Raw genomic sequence first — 17,964 nt, 5'->3', positions numbered from 1 at the left:
CCCCTGTACTGTGAATATGCATTGTGCATTTCTGTCAGAACGGGATCTGTTGTATATTTTCACTACTGGTTTAAAACAACAGCTCAGGCCTGCCGGAATGAGTGTTTAATGCAGTAGAAGAAATACAGGTACTCAACAAAATGTGAGGACGAGATACATTTCTCCGCCTGCGTCTCATTAATTATGACAGCACAGTTCAAGGAAGGACAATAGAGCACTTATGAGTTAGAAAACCTTTTAAAAATGTTTCAGTAATCAAATTATGAGCAACAACATTTCAAATGTAGCTTTGATATTATCTTTAACTACATAAGGGATACTAACAGTGATTTTGACTCCTAATGAAACTTCTGTAAAAATCATCTTAAATTCCACAAATGTTGAATCTTTTCAACGGCAACAAAACATGTCTTCAATTCTTCAACTGTACGGCGTAATGTGCGACACCATTTTTTCCTATCTTGGTTTGAGTGATAAAGATAATTGCAGTCACTATTATATAATTGATATAGGCTATTTAAAAATCATGATTTGTTTAGGATGTCCTGAGTAACACTATTGACAATTCTCTTAAAAACTGTGGTCTGCAGTTCTCTGGAACCAAGGTGGTATCATGTACTGAAGTAGCCTCTTGTTGCCTAAATGAGTATCACAACAACAAATACCCCTGTTCTCAGAGATGTAAGACAGCGAACTTAGTAAAACTACGGAGCCCTGGGGCCTGTACTACGAACCTGGTTCAACCTAACCTGGATATGTTTGAGTTAGCCGGTTGGCCTAATCCAAAACATACGCGCTCTCGCTAAACTGTACTACGACGCTGGTTATCAAGTGGATCGCTCAAGCCAGCCGTGTCCTATCTAGTTAGGTGCGCGTTCACATGAAAGGGGTGGTATTTGGAGCATTCGACCAATCACAAACATGGAGAAGCGCACTGACAGCGCAGCGTCATACTTCCTGAATGAAAAGTGAACTTTAATACTAGTCAAAAATGAAGAAGTTAAACTTTAAACATCCATGACTTAAACACTTTATCCAGGATAAAAGCCACATAGCTGCACCTGCAAGGTGAATACAGCTGGTAAAAGAAAAAGTGTTTGAATGCGTACATTAACAGGTTTATGATATCACTGCCCCGTCTAAAACACGATCTGACTTTAATTACATTTGTCTCGAGTGTTTCGTCAACTTAATGTGTTGCTTAAAATAATACTTCTGCATACAGTATGTGTCGCTGTGAGTGTTGCACGGCCAGATACGGCTCAGCTGACTCAGATAAGAACATATATGATACATTATGAAGTGATATGCCGCGGACTGTACTTAATGTACTCTGATCCGGTTACTTATGTTGTGGCCGATATTTAAGTAAGCTTTCTTAACGCTAATGTTATATTAGTCAGATTGCTCTGAAGATGGAGGTGATATTCTATTCATGTTCACGTTCACACAGTCGGTGATTTTTGCCGGCCGTCTTTCCTGCGACGGCAGCTTTTCTGTATTTCCTTTCTCCTGTAATATGACTTGATCGCTTTAAACTCCGCACACTGAGCTCTGATTGGTCAGCAGGCGGTGCTTTCACTGAGTTGAGCTCTTAGCCTGCAACCTAACCTGAGGCCTATACTACGAACCTGGTTCAACCTAACCTGGATATGTTTGAGTTAGCCGGTTGGCCTAATCCAAAACATACGCGCTCTCGCTAAACTGTACTACGACGCTGGTTATCAAGTGGATCGCTCAAGCCAGCCGTGTCCTATCTAGTTAGGTGCGCGTTCACATGAAAGGGGTGGTATTTGGAGCATTCGACCAATCACAAACATGGAGAAGCGCACTGACAGCGCAGCGTCATACTTCCTGAATGAAAAGTGAACTTTAATACTAGTCAAAAATGAAGAAGTTAAACTTTAAACATCCATGACTTAAACACTTGATCAGGATCAAAGCCACATAGCTGCACCTGCAAGGTGAATACAGCTGGTAACAGAACAAGTGTTTGAATGCGTACATTAACAGGTTTATGATATCACTGCCCCGTCTAAAACACGATCTGACTTCAATTACATTTGTCTCGAGTGTTTCGTCAACTTATGTGTTGCTTAAAATAATACTTCTGCATACAGTCTGTGACACTGTGAGTGTTGCACGGCCAGATACGGCTCAGCTGACTCAGATAAGGAGAGATGTGATACACTATGAAGTGATATGCCGCGGACTGTACTTAATGTACTCTGATCCGGTTACTTATGTTGTGGCCGATATTTAAGTAAGCTTTCTTAACGCTAATGTTATAATAGTCAGATTGCTCTGAAGATGGAGGTGATATTCTATTCATGTTCACGTTCACACAGTCGGTGATTTTTGCCGGCCGTCTTTCCTGCGACGGCAGTTTTTCTGTATTTCCTTTCTCCTGTAATATGACTTGATCGCTTTAAACTCCGCACACTGAGCTCTGATTGGTCAGCAGGCGGTGCTTTCACTGAGTTGAGCTCTTAGCCTGCAAGCTAACCTGGTCCCGACCAGGTTAGCTGCTTAGCATATATTACCATGGAGATCTAGCCTGCTAAAAAGAGAACCAGCTTCGGATGACCGGAAAGCCGGAGTTTTCCCTGAATTTAGCCGGCTAAGCGAAAATCCTGCTTCCCAGTATACCCCCCTGGAGGGTTCACAGAGAGAAAAATAAATAAAACGCACGAGTTACTAAAGCGTGCGCACGAGTTACTAAAGCGTGGCCACGAGTTACTAAAGCGTGCGCACGAGTTACTAAAGCGTGGCCACATTTTATTTATTTTTCTCTCAATGAACCCTCCAGGGCTCCGTATAAAACTCCCCTGCCAAAACTTTATTTCACACCTGTTTTACAATATTGATTTTAAGAAACGCTTTCTCCTACCCGAGGCCCAGCTGCCTGCAGATGACACTGGCGTCTCTGTCGGTCCAGTGGGAGTCACACACCGCCCCCCACTGGCCGTTCAGGTAGACCTCCACACGGCCACTCCCAGAGGCCGAGCTGCCAACCAGACGTGCCGCACCTGAGTAGTGTAAAAACAGACGAGACAGTTTAATAAACACGATTTTGGGGGGCCGCAAAAAAACAAGCTGAGAACACACATGACATTTAATATTACTCTGCTTTGGCAAATATATTAGAAAGCAATGTTCAATTAACACAGCCAACAAAGATAGGAAAACATGAAGGTGAGTTTTAGGTCTATGTCCAGTATTTAATCTTCTTTTAGCTCTGTTTTGGTCTACGTTAACTATTGAGGGTAATATCTGGCCATTCAGCTGCTAAATACTCTACTATGTTCACAAGCAAGTCACTATGTTTGTCTCTCTGCCACTCAATGCTAACCCCTCTGAAACTTGAGACGGTAAAATATACTCTTGGAGGCTCTGTAGCAAGTTTATACAACAAATGGCTATGTTTGATCGATTATTTCAACAACCAATCAACACTCCCAACCCAATAGCGGGAAATAATTTCTACTTTTTTTTGTTTTGTTACTATCTTCTTATTTATGTTTACTTACTGATCGGTTTTTAGTTGCCATTTTATTTACTTATTGTAATTGATATTGTTTTTTGTCACTGTGTTTTTATTTTTTATATCTGTACGTGGAATCAATGTGTTTTTTAATTAAACTATTCATGGTGGGGTGGGAGGGGAGGAGATGGTTTGTTCTGAAAATGGATGAAGGTCATTATCTCAATTGTTACCCTGTATGATTGTGCCTGTTCCATATTAAAAAAAAAGGTTACATTTAATTAATCAGAACTCCCTGTAATGCATTTAGAAATATAACAAATACATTTTTATATATTGTAATATATTTTTTGATAATGTCTTTTGTTGATTATCTGTGTTTTTTCTAAATTGTGTGGAAATGTATAACTTGTGCTATAAAAACAAAGCGTATTATTCTTATGGTTATTATTATAAATTGTCGTGGTCAGTCGCGTCCTGGTGGTCCGGGGTCGTACCCTGGTGGCAGTCGCAGTAGGCCCATCCGATGGCTCCAGAGTTTTGTCTGAAGAAGCACCAGGGGTTGGACTCTCGGTCAGGGTTCCTGCAGTAGCTGTGGTCCCCCAGCCCCCGGCCCGGGTACTGCATGACATAGTCTGGAAACTCGGTCCACTTCAGACAGGGGGCGCCAGAGTCCGTCTGGGACACGGTGCCGTTGTAGTATCCCAACTCTGTGAATCCCTCAGAGCAGGACAGAGGCACTGCACAAAGAGAAGGGGGAGGGAGGGGAGAGAGCGTTAATGTGGAGGAAGGAGAATGAGATAAGGGGGATTTGGGTCAGGGTGGATAATGTGAATAAAAGGGGAAAAGTTTGGGAGAAGTGAGGGTAGAAAGAGGAGTGGAATTGCTCTTATTCAAGTCCCATTATCCCCATGTCTGTATTTTATCTGAGCATAAAGGCTTACATGGATGATTCTCATATGCTGTCCACTATCACAGCAGGACCCTTCCTAATGCATTTACCCGGCTGATCTACGTTGAACTGGTGAAATGTCCTTAAACCCGCTCTACTTCACGTGATCACAAGTAATCTTCTCTGAGAAGGACGAGTGAAGCTCAGACAGACTGAGAGGGAAACTGCTGACATCAAAGTGAAGCGGAATCAGGCCCCAAAATATAGAGCAGGTTATAAACTGAGGCCGTGTAAAAACGTACATTATTATTATTATATAGCAGATTTTAACGAGCAGAGTGGTACACATAAAAGTATACACACTAATGTGCCCAGAGGTAGTTTTTACTAGATTCATAGAAAGAGGGCCATCCTCTTTCTTAGACACAGAACATCTGTATCCTTGTTTAAAGGGTGTTTTTATTATGTAAATGGTGATGAAATCCATCTATGTTTTCAAGAAAAGCCAAAAATACCTGCTGACAGCAAAGGAGGTACAATAAGAGAGCCACCAATGTCATTACAGGAATGATCGACTTTGGACAATATGCCTATAAAATGTGGTGTGGAAATGGGAGTTGTTAACATGCCTTATAGGTTGAAGAGGTTGACGTGTATTGTTAAAAGCAAGGGAAAATAGTTTTTGTATTATTATTATTGACTGAAAAGAAAATGCACATATATATATATATATATATATATATATATAAATATAGCATAAGGGAATATAAATGGTAATGTTTTTATCTGTACACTTTGTATTGTACTATTTGTTTTATTATTGTATTCATTTGAATTGTATCTATATATTTGTCTTTATTGAAACGTCTGTGTCTGAGTGATTTGGTTGGACAGGCGTTTATTTCTATACTGATTTTATTGGCAATATGATAGAAATCTCAACAAACCAAGATTTCTTTTTAAATGTTATCCGTCTTTTGTATTGCTCTCACTTCTTCCTTAATCCTTCCTTCCCTTATTTGTTCCTTTTTTTCTTGCGTCCTTCCCTCTTTCTTGATTCCTTTCATTACCTTTATCAACGGATCCCCACAATTAACCGTGAATTTTAATTATGAATTTGTCCCATGATGACCATACGTTCTCTGAAGGATTTGAGTCTTTCTTTGCACATACTGAAGCCCCAGAGTGTTCTTTGAGGCTAAGCAGCTAGTACACTTTGATTAATGGCAGCGGTTTCTCGGCAACCAGCAGCGGTCTTATCTCCACAACACACACAGCTTGGCCGAACATTATCGACACAGAGCAACCCTCACGCCATCTCACACACCGACACACATACTCACACAGATTTTTTGCACAGTGACCGAGATAGAAAGACACACACACACACACACACACACACACACACACACACACACACACACACACACACACACACACACACACACACACACACTGGAGGAAGATAATAGGAAGAGCAGTAGGGGGAGCAGTGAGAGACTCTGAGAAATCAATCAGGCAGAAATGTACTGAACAAAAACGGAAATCTATCCTCAAACAATAAATAATGTGGTGCACACTCGGGGGCCGAAGGGCCAAAAACCGTGCCTGTCCCTTTAAGAAGCATGACACAGGAAGAAAGTGAAAGCATTCAGGCCTTTTCTGGGAAACAACCAGCAGCTCCGATATTTCTCCTAGCAGACCAAAACCAGCACATGTAAGTAGTCATTACTCAGCCAAACCATTATTATAAAACATAGGGAGTGGATTATATGTTGTGTGAAGTTTGTATTTCAAAAAATGTCACTATGAAAATAATTGATTTGATTTTGTTTCTGAATCTTTGCATTTCAATATCATGCTTTCATGAATATTATCGCATGATATTGAAATGCTTTTTTCAACTGCTGTTTTTTAACGTCAAACATTTACTTTGAACTTCTCAGCTTGAGCTGTGAGCTTTAAAGCTTATTTGGATAACAATAACATATATAGTCAAAACTCTTATATGCCAAATATAGGTTTAAAATGTAAAACTATATAGTACTTATTTTAAGTCCTTCTCTCTTCTTATTCTGTTACACCATTGTTCATGTCCTATTCTGGTCTTTGGGGTGTATAGCCTACTGTACATGTAAACATTTTAGAAGTAGCGATCGACCCACAAATGAAGGATAGAAACCGTTCGCAAAGTAGTAAAAAAGAAAAAAATCCTATCATGTTGTGCCAAAAGCCCAAGCTGACATCTTTAAATTGCATTGTTAAACCTAAATATGTTTAGTGAATCATACATAAATAAAAGAGAAAGGAGAGCCATTGAGTTCTTCCAATTTTGGTGAAGATGAATTAATTATGGAGATAGTTGCAGATTCATTTTGTGTGGATAACCTGACTTGTAAATGCAAATTAAATCATCCTAAATTCCATGTCAACTGCATTCACCATGTAATATGATCAAAATGTCTAAGGCAGCTAATAAATAGATACGATTTTAAATCATTTTTTGCAACTGCTGTTCAAGAAATGAACTCAGCTGTCTTTCTGTTTGTTTTCAGAAATGGCGTCCGCCGTCCAGCAGCAGTCTGAGGATCAGTTACTTTGTCCTATCTGCCTGGAAGTGCTCACTCGGCCAGTTTCTACTTCATGTGGACACAACTTCTGCATGTCCTGTATCATGCCTTACAGCCCCTGTCACACTGTCCCAAAATTGACACCAGATGGACACACGATAAAGGAAATGTTCAAATTCGGCTCTGATCGTAACATCGGGCATTCGTGAGGGCATCTTAAGCCATTGTATGACCGCCGGTGGAGTTTCTCAGGCTCCGGCAGCAACTTCGTGAGCGGTGGCAACATCTTTGGCATGCCAACAAATTGCCGAAGGACCTTGCGAAGGTTCATTTTCGTGTTGAATTTGTGTGTCCATTTTGCCCTTCGTAAGGCCATCGTGAGGGCATCTTGTCAAATCGTGTCAATACGAAGAAAACAAGAAGCTGCCCTATTGTCTTAGGGAGGCAACACGACCACGTGAAGCCCTCGCAATTCCGTCGTGTAGCCATCGTATTATAGTACGATGACATCGAGATTGCACTTATTTCACAACAAAATCATGTAAACATATTATGTAAATAACCCAATTTGTGTTCTGTGAAACTGAAAACGATATTACATTGTTTTTGATACTTTTGTTGCAGTTGTATGTCTTAAATGTAATTTAGGTTCACTTCCTGTTTTATTTTGAAGGCGAGTTTACGCTGTTGACAGGAAGTTGTTGTTGCTATGGAAACAACATGACGGAGATAAGTAATATCTTCTAATCTACATGTAAATCTTCATCATCATCTTTATTTAAAGAGACTCTTGGTCCATTATTACAAAACATACAACACTCAAATACAAACTAAGACGGAGAAAGTAAAAAATAAAGTGTATGTTTAAATGTTAGCACCCCCGAAGAGGCACAAGCTCTTACGTTGAGTCTGGATACATTCTAAATCATCAGTAAAGTCTACGACCATATTTTCGTGTGTGGTTCGGGTGCCATCGTGTGGCCTTCTGTAGGCATCGTACTTGCTTCGGCTGTTGCTTTGGCTGTTGACGAAGTTCGGGGCCATCTTCGTGCGAAATTCACAATTCCATATTCGTGTTAATTTCGGGACAGTGTGACAGGGGCTTACTGGAACGACACCCCAGTCTGGAAATGTCCGGTCTGCAAATAAACCTTTTGGAGGAAACCGGACCTCAAGGTCAATACTTTCATCTCAGAGCTTGTAACGCAGTTCACGTCGCTGAAAATGACCATCCAGAGCCCAGACCAACAGCAGGCTCTCTCAGATGGAGCGGTGCTGTGATATTTGTACCGACACCAAACGAGAGGCTGTGAAAACCTGCCTGGAGTGTGTGGCTTCTTACTGCGACATCCATCTAGAGCCTCATCAGAAAGCTGCCGGCCTGAAGAGACACACCCTTCTCGAACCCTTGTCGAACCTGGAGGCCCGCATCTGTGAGGAGCACAATCAACTCCGGAATTTCTGTAAAAACGACAGCGTGTTGATATGTGACGTCTGCGCCGGTTCGCAACACGAAAACCATGACGTAGTTTCTGTGCAGAAAGCCTACGAAGAGATGAAGGCTCAGCTGGAGGACACTGAGGACAGAGCGCAACTCATGATCCAGGAAAAGCTCCATGAGGTCAAAGTCATAAAGGAGTCAGCACGGAAAAGCAAGCGAGACACCGAAGACATGGCGGGGAAAACCGACAATAGTCTGTAGGATTCAGGAAAAGCAGAAAGCAGCAGAAAAACAAGCAGGTGTGCACCCTCGCATTAAACAGCAGGAGATGGCCAAATGAAATGCTTGCTGATACAATGGGCACTTGTAAATGTCTATAACTATGTATCCTGTAAATATAATGTATAATGTCCTTTATTGTTTTATGTTTCATGTGGAATCTATATGCTGCAGGTCTCCCTTGAAAAAGAGATCTATGATCTCAATGGGACCAATCTGAATAAATAAAGGTTTGAAATCACTGAGCTGCTGAAGAGCTCTATCGAGCTGATGAAGCTGAAACAGAATGAAGATCAACTGAGCCTACCACTCACAAAGGCCTTGCCCAAAATCAGTTTTGCCAGTCCTGCCTAGTCATGTGGAATACAAATGGAGCTCAGCCTCAGCGTACTGAAAAGTGAATCGAATGGAAGGGATTGTGTCTACGAGGAACAAGGAATTACAAAGGTCCTATGAAGCCACCTCCGTCTCAAGCGATGATACGCCGTGATATATGAGGTGGGTATATTACCCAAAATTGCCACGATACAGCTCACCCTCAGCTCATTGTATCAATAACAGTTGAGAATCCGGCCGTCATAAGGAGTAAATAATGGAGTATCCAGAGAACCAAGTGATTGTAAAATGTAATTGAGAAATTACAACTGCCATGAGTGCACATTGATCAAGTGAGATGATGTTTCTTTATGTTTGGTGTGGTTGCATAAAATATGAAAGTAAAAATATGATTTATCTACCGGTAAGATTTTTGAAACAAATCTATATTTCTAGAGCTATCTTACGAAAGCATCAAAATCAGATGACTAACTCGACACAGCTGTACATTTAGTACATGTATTTTGTGGCGCTCATATCAAATCCTCACATTTTTTAACACAATGAATTTGTTCTCACTGTTGTATCTTACTATTACACTTCACCAATAAAGCTATTAGTAACACTGGTGCTCCTTAACTGTTGATTTTGTTTTCATGATAACAGATGAATATGTCTTGTCACTGGAGTTAAAAATATATTCAAAGCTGTATATGATCTGTAATGGCATAAAACATTTGAATCCAGCTTGATGGAAATGTAATAAAGTTTAAAAAAAAGCCTTACGTAACTAAACCAGGCAACTTGTCCACTCTGTCATTTCCATCTTTAGGGAAAAAAGGACATCATATTATTATATTTTTGTATTGTATCATCCCTCTGCATATTTAAATTCCCTGCTTCACTACTTTTAAATTTCACTGCCTCCCTCGTCATGTATGCATCATTCATGTTCGTTTATTCATCACAACACCCGCAGCGCTTAGACACACACACACACACAACACTCGTCGCTAACACCCTTTCTCATTGCCACGACAACGGTACTCTGCCCATCGCCATGGGAACACTCATTCTTACTGCTCCCATAATCCATTTCCCAGCCACAATGAGTATTTGACACGGTTCACACTCGGAGGCTTGCTGTATGGGGGGTGGGTGATGTGTGGAAACAGCCCATTCCACACAAAATACATAATTTATAATAAATATGCAATCTGAGAAAATTGCCTCTCTGTTTTCACTGTTTTATTACAATTTTGGGCAACAAAGAAGAGCATCTTGTGCGACATTTGCTGAATTCTCGTATTTATAATGAGGTGCTAATCTGTTTTAAAGCTTTTCCGTACTTCTAAATGATCAAGCTGGTTTGGCTGTTTTGTGTTGTTGCAGGAAGTGAGAGGTATGGTTGTAATTGAATGTAAAAGCACAGATATTTCTGCTATGAATATGAGAGGGAGGAGTTTTTCACCCCATCCCCCAAACATGGCCTCTTCCCTACACCTCTTCGGGAAGAGAAAAGAGGGAAATTAAACGCAGAGGGGTGCAGGCCGGAGGGAAGAGGACAGATGAGGACGAGAGGAGAAGCAGGGCTGAGGAGGGTGGATTAAATAAAGAGGAGAGGAGGCGTCGACAGAGGGGGTTCAGAGGAGTGTCTGAGTCACAATGTGGGTTCAAATGGAAGAAAAACAGACAAAAGGAGGAGATGGTGTAGGATGAGAGGCTGGATGAAGGGACGTTTGATTTATAGACGGGATGAGAGTGCTGTGTTCCGAGCATCACCTCCTCCCACTCACCTGAGTTCTGCACCTCGTTTAAGTAACTGTCCTCCGCCACCACCTGCACACAAGAGAAGAGAGCCAGCCGTTAGAGAGAGGGCCAGAATATGAGTTTGTTAAACATACAGTAATTCACACAATCACAGACTGAAAGGGCGGCAGTGGCTCAGTATAGGGACTTGGCCTTGGGAACGAAGAGTCGGCGGTTTACGTCCCGATGGACCACAAGAAAAGTGGACTGGTATTTTTAAGGTGCCCTTGAGCAAGGCACTGAACCCCCAACTGCTCCCTGGCACCAGCACCAACTGGCTACCTCTCCACCCTGGACCTCTCCAAAAATGCATGTGATCACTTGTGTGTACTTGTACTTTGTCTTGTATAACAAAAAATGCATGTTCATGTGTACCTATATACTTGTACTGTGAGTGTATGAAAACAGAGTGGAAACTGAATTTAGAAAATAAAGAAATTAAATAAAGGTAAATGTTCTTCTAAAACGCTGCTTTCTGTTTGATTATACGTAGAATATCTCAGAGACTTGTGGGTAATGTAGGCATTGAATCCATGAACATGTAGTCATCATAGAGAAATAAGTCTCAATATGAGGAACAAATAAAAACAATCTTTTCAGATGTTTATATGATAATTTGTGAATGAATCATGGTGATCATAAATCCTCAAATTCACATTACAATATGTCCCCCACATTTGTCAATTTAGATTTTTCATTTGTGGATCATGAAACTTGTATTTGTCACTACAGATGAGACGTATTTCTCTCGTATAAACCACAAGAGCACTACAGGAATAGTTTGACATCTTGCAAAACAAATCCCCATTCATTTTGACATTTGAAGTCGTTGCTGTACTGATTAAACAAATAAAATGTAACATTTAAATAAGTAGGCTTTGGACGTGCTTGAGCGTGCAGACATGAGAGACAGGACAGATCCTCTCATCTCACTGTCGGCAAGAAGGCAAATAGTGTAAATGTTAGCATTTCTTAACAATCAACAAAGTCAACTTACAAGTACTTGTATATATGTAGTAGTACAATTTCTATATTAACCAAAATAGAAATCTAGGTAACTTTTTTTACCATCCAAACACACCGGGTTTACAGCTGTAAAGAACAACATCCCACTACTTCTCACTTCTACCTTTGCAACAATAATAAATACATTATTTTTATATCCACACGAGACCTTTGTCTTCATACATCATTTTAAGCGTCTTAAAGAAATAACCAGAGCTGTCATTGTTCTGGTGACAGCATTGTGTAACTGCATCCAAATTGAACTAAAACATGCTGAAATGTGATGGTTTTCTGCAAGCAGGCGATGGATTTAAATGGTTTTACTGTTTGTTTGTTTTTAAGCAGGATTACGGACTAGCCTGATTTGCATGGAACACACACATTATGTTTAACTTTCAATAACATTGCAATATTGGGCATTAAGTGCTGCTTTCATGTGGTGTTTGAATACCTGGGAAAAATGTATTCCTGATAGTGAAAATTCACTAAGACAACCCCTCAACACAGATATTTACGTGGTGTGAGCAAAAGTCTATAAAAAGGTTCAACGCGTATTCTTTATACGTATTCTATTTACTGTGGTCAAAGTTAGAAACTCTAAATGAAAAGAATAAAGAAAGGGCTATTTACTGAGGAGTACAAACTGTAAAGTCCACTGAGACAAATGTAAAATGTGTGATATTGCATATTGGGCTATATAAATACACTATTGATTAATTGATTGAGGAGTGTTTTCACAATTTGCATGCATTTGTGAATGACTTTATTCCTAAATGGCAGGGATTGTTTGTTTGTTTGTTTGTTTGTTTGTTTGTTTGTTTGTTAGCCTTTATTTATCCAGGTAAAAAATCCCATTGAGATCAACGATCTCTTTTACAAGGGAGACCTTCCGCTGAGACCATCTCAGCGCACTGTGATAGGCGGCATCTAACTTGTTCAGGCAATGGGCAAGTGCATTCATATAGATCAGATCCCCATAGTCCAGCACAGGTAAAAAGGTCACAGTGACTAGCCTTTTCCTGGCCTCAAGCGAGAAACAGGACTTGTTCCTGAAAAAGAAACCTAGCTTCACCCTCAGCTTTCTAAGCAGATTATTGAGCTGAGGTTTAAAAGAGAGACAATCATCAAGCCAGATACCAAGGTATTTGTAACAGGTAACCACTTCAAGTACTTTTCCTTGCGTAGTTACAATATCCAAAGTTGTCTCCGGTGTGTTTTTGGCTTTTGAAAATAGCATTACCTTAGTTTTATCCACATTTAAAAGAAGCTTAAGCTCAGAGAGCTGAGTCTGAATAATATTAAAAACAGCCTGATTACCAGTCGAAGGAGAAAGCATAACAAGTGCCAGGTGTGAGTGCTTAGCTAACAGTGTAAACACACACTCTAATAGTACTAGACAGAATCAGACGTTTTCTGACAGGAGGGTGTCTGTTTCATTTTGAGAAATCAGGTCACACCTCTACACAGTGGGGCACCATGCAGAAGAAGACAGGACACACACACACACACACACACACACACACACACACACACACACACACACAATATGAGGGCTCTGAAATAAGAAACATTCACCTTCAAGTACATGATTTCTGCTCTGTAGTTGTCTCTTTCTGACAGCACACACACATGAAACACACATGTAAACACTCCCAGAGGTCTCCGCTCAGTCTAATGATATTACAGCAGGAACAGGTGACCTGTGGTCGTAACATGGGTGTTGATATCACATCAATCATACGGCTCGATTACAGCGCTAATCAGTTATGACGCTCTCACAGCTGCGGCCAGTGCCTGGCCATGCAAACACACACACACACACACACACACACACACACACACACACACACACACACACACACACACACACACACACACACACACACACACACACACTCATATTAGAGCAGGGACTGTACAGATAGAAAGCTCAATACCATATCGGCTCAGTGTGAGTAGACATTACTGAAGGACGCCGGTAAACGGATTATTTTTAGTCAAAGTTTGTAGTCGAAATGATAAAAATGTACTGCTTTTCTGTTTGTGTACAATTTATTTTGTATTTGATTATATGATGTGTGCACCAAGCTTACAATTTATTCACAGATACAGTTGAATTTTCCTGCTCCAACTAAATGTATTCACCTCATCACAAAACTGGAAAAAACCTTCGAGTTAGTGACAAATTAGAGTAAACATCTTCATTGAAGTTAATTTATTTGTATAACAGTAAAAACACAGAAAGACTCTGTTTTAAATCATAGAAGAGAAAGACAATCTGCCATACTTCTCATTTTAGAGGCTGGGACAAGTCATGTTTTCAGTTGATTTGCTCAGTTATTTTACCTGCTTTTTGTCTGTTTAAGGAAGTGCTATACAGTACAAAGTGCAGGACACCTGAGGTTCATATCCTGTGTTTAACATTTTAGGTTTAGGCAACACAAAAGCACTCTGGTCAAGACATGGAAAAGGTTCCCGCTTAGTCAAATGTCAGTACATGAAACACGTCCAATCTCATGCTTCAAGTCACTCATGACCTTTTAAATATTCAACTAACACTATGAACTTTACCTCAGCGTAACCAGGTGTGATTGTTAAAGATAACCACAGTGGACAGTGTGTTGCAAAAGTAAATATTACCCTAAAAGTAAATTAAATACATGTTTAGTAAACATCTATCAGAATCAATATTTTGCAAGTGTAGTCTTATCCAGGTTTTAGAGGTTTCTTCACAGTAAAGTGGTGTAATTTTCTGAACAAACCCGTAGTTGCTTTTTGTTAATCATTATAATCAGATTACTGGTCATTTTTAATCAAAATTCTTGGTGTATTTGATAAAAGCACCAATTATCAACCGTACAACATCCTTGAAACATTTATATGGAAGTATTTGGTCAAAAATACTGTGATATTAGATTTTCTCCATGTTGCCCGGCCATACTTTTATATATGATAAAGGTCCCTCACCTTACCGTGTGTTTATTATTATCAGAACAAACCTTAACAAAGTAAACGTAACCAAAGCACATGATAAATTGGTTGATTTCTTAACTGTTATTTGTAACATGCAAATAGAGGCATTAGAACAGAAAAACATTTCTATGTGTCTTTCTGGAGGGCAAACCACTACTGCCTTGTATGCTAACTTAATACATTTGTTACCACTGTAGAGGACCCCAGGACACTCTGATCGTAGCCTGCATGTGGCCATGTTGGTAACTTGATGCAACAACTACAACTCCGTTTTTCTAAAAACATTTAATCTGTGATAAAGATTCAGTTACTTTGGAGGTGATTCAGAGTTTACAGATTGCAGAGAACTTGGTGTGCAGCTTTGATGTTTTGTTGTGATGTTATGCAGCCCCCCCTTTGCATTCAGCGTTTTCCTGATGAAAATATGTATCTAATGTTGAAAAATGAAAAAGCTGAAACTCATCTGCAGTGTGCTATTGGTGCTACATGCACGGCTGCTCCCAGTGTTAGTGGGTCTAATTAAATCCTTCACATCACTGTACTCCATTAATGACTTTTAGGCATATGCTGCACATTAGCACAACACACACTTACTGTTGAAGGAAACAAATAATAAATTGAATTATAAATTGACTGATTTAGCATTAACTGACTGTTTTGCGACATGAATAACAAATGTCTTATACTAATGTGTGAGCCGGACTTCCAGCTGAGACTCCGGCTGCTCTGACTCACACCTGCATCACCAGTTTCCGGTTCCAACATGTCTGACTCTGAAGCACCAAACAACTGACTGATATGCAGTGACATGTCGTGCATGGTTCACCCCCACCACACCACCGGGGCAAAGGAGCCGATGTCTCCCTCCCATGATACCCCACCGGGGGGCAGGGGGAGAGAAGGGGAAAGAGGGGGAGCGGGTGTGATTGAGACCATGTATGACTGTGTGCGCGCACGCGTGCGAGGGAGCCCGCCTAATTGCACAATGCGCTTTTATTGCGCCATTAATTGACTAAAAGAGGTGATATAATAGTGCTCCTTTAACGCTTCGACCTGCACCTGCTTAGTTATCAAATGCACCCTGAAAACATGAACAGTGGTTGCTTTGGTTACTTTGCTTGAAGCATTATTTTATTGGCAATCTAATAATCGACCTAATTAAGGTTTTGGTTAAATGCAGCTCAGGTGATCAGAGCGTGACTGTCACACGACATGGCTCAAGAAAAAGGGATTTAAAACAAAATAAGGTCATATTACAAAATCAACCACATCTCTATCACATATTAGGATTTACCTCCGCCAACAACGGCAGCCAGAGGCAGGCGGATCCGATCAAGCACAACATTCCTCGGCTGGTGAGAGCCATCCTTCCCGCCCGGTGTGTCCGTGTCATAGCAGCCGCTCCTCTCCCATCTCTGAGTGCGACCTGTCCGCGAGGTGAGCCGCTACCCACCGCTGCTCCCAAGACTCTGCTGGAGGAATGAAACGTGGTGTGTGATGATGATGATGATGATGATGATGATGATGATGATGATGATGATGATGATGATGATGTACGTGCGAGGTTTTACGCACGGAGGACAGGGTGCGGCACTATAGACGCTTCACGGGATGGAACACACACACACCGATCCAATGCTGGGTGAAATTGTGTTGAGCTCTGCAAAAACCTGAAGCCACAAGCATCCTCCCCCTTCTCTCTCTCTTTCTCTCTCCCTTTTACTTACACACACACACACACACGCGCACACACACACACGCACACTCACTCACTCACTCACTCACTCACTCACTCACTCACTCACAGTATCCCTGTCAGGTTCATTGATAAATTGTTGAATTTGACTTTGTTTTCTACATCCCTTTAATGCTCCACATGTCACACAGCGGAGTAAATAAGACATATTCTAATCAAATGCACCTGCAATTGAACAGTATCATGTTTGAGGATTACACAGCATTACAGTGATCAGGAAATTATAATTTAAACAAAAAAAAAGGCTATGTGCTAAAAAATCAGCAGAGTGTATTGGAATGATTATGCACGATGATATAACTTTTGGCAGACATGTAGATTATCACATTTAGATGTAAAGATTATGCAGTGGATAAACAAAAATTGAGCAATGAAGCAAACACATCGCTAATCCAGAATTACATTAATTATTTCTGTATATTTACTTTACTAACTGCAACTTTAATCATTGAAATGACATCAAATACACACTATTTTGGTAGGAATGAGCTACAAGAGCCTCTTTAAAAGTATACATCTTGAAGACATCAATGTGTCTTATGCTTGATATGTGACAGTAGAGCAGCACCATTCATGTAATGCTGCACGGCATGCGTTATATTTTGCCTATATATGCAGTTGCCCTTTACATTTGGGATTGGCTTATAATGACTATGTGTCAACAGAAAGTTTCCAATTTGGACTTGAGTCGGACTTTATAGCTAATACCAATACTGTGACTCAAACTGCTGCACAAAGTTTTAAAAAGCGCTGCTTACAGAGGTCACTGATCTCTGCAATTTCCAAATCGGAACGCAACTGAATACCTTTGGTTGATTTTGGAGCAATGTATTGGACAGCAATATCCATCACCATCGTTAGCACAACTAAATGTGGGAATTTGAAAGAATGATGTACATCTCCCCAGTAGGTTTTAAAGACATTTAAGTGGTTGTTGTTTCTGTTAATGTTGTGAATATAGACTAAAGTGAGCTGCAATGGGCCAAACTGCTGTGTATCAGGGCAAAGATGTCCATGTCCAATCATTAAAACCACTTCTGAAAAATACTTCTAATGTTGCTTGTACATTTTTCTTATTGGTGCAGCTCCTGTTTGTACAACTGCTAAACATAATCTGCTTTAAATAGCGGGGAAACATCCAAAGCAGGAACTGGCTGTGAAATATAATCGGCACCGCAAAGATTTTTGGCTGATGTTGACGAAAACTGCTCCAGAAAAACCCATATTTTGATGAGTGCTTTGCTTAAAAGTGGTGCATTTGAAGCTGATCCAAGGAGAAGCATTTCAGATCAGAGCAGATAAAACAGAGCCAGGTCGTTTTGTCTCCACTCAGCAGTTGGACTGCACTGCTGGAGAGAAGTGGTCAGCTCAGCTTTTTCCGGATTGTTTGTGTGTGTCCTTAAACTTATCAGATCCGCAAAAATGCAATCACAGCATGGT

General features: G+C 40.5%; 1 protein-coding gene and 1 long non-coding RNA gene across 2 annotated transcripts in view; one reads left to right on the top strand and one right to left on the bottom strand.

The window, feature by feature from the left end:
- The window catches only part of LOC117464446 (neurotrypsin), a 34,375-nt gene extending 17,972 nt beyond the window's left edge, over positions 1-16,403 (bottom strand). The window contains exons 1-4 of the mRNA XM_034106881.1: positions 16,063-16,403; positions 10,778-10,820; positions 3,982-4,224; positions 2,891-3,029 (exon numbers count right to left, since the gene is read on the bottom strand). Coding sequence (XP_033962772.1) covers positions 2,891-3,029; positions 3,982-4,224; positions 10,778-10,820; positions 16,063-16,161 — 524 coding nt within the window. The 5' untranslated portion in view covers positions 16,162-16,403. The remainder of the gene's footprint in view (positions 1-2,890; positions 3,030-3,981; positions 4,225-10,777; positions 10,821-16,062) is intronic.
- LOC139435793 (uncharacterized) lies at positions 5,977-9,784 on the top strand. The gene is made up of 2 exons (XR_011644989.1): positions 5,977-6,093; positions 6,932-9,784. It is a non-coding gene; the product is annotated as an uncharacterized lncRNA (long non-coding RNA).
- Positions 16,404-17,964: the final 1,561 nt, after the last annotated feature.

This window comes from Pseudochaenichthys georgianus, chromosome 19 (assembly GCF_902827115.2).
Source record: "Pseudochaenichthys georgianus chromosome 19, fPseGeo1.2, whole genome shotgun sequence".
Classification (NCBI taxonomy): Eukaryota; Metazoa; Chordata; class Actinopteri; order Perciformes; family Channichthyidae; genus Pseudochaenichthys; species Pseudochaenichthys georgianus.
Note: the sequence above shows the minus strand (reverse complement) of the source record. Positions and strands in the feature narration are given on the sequence as shown.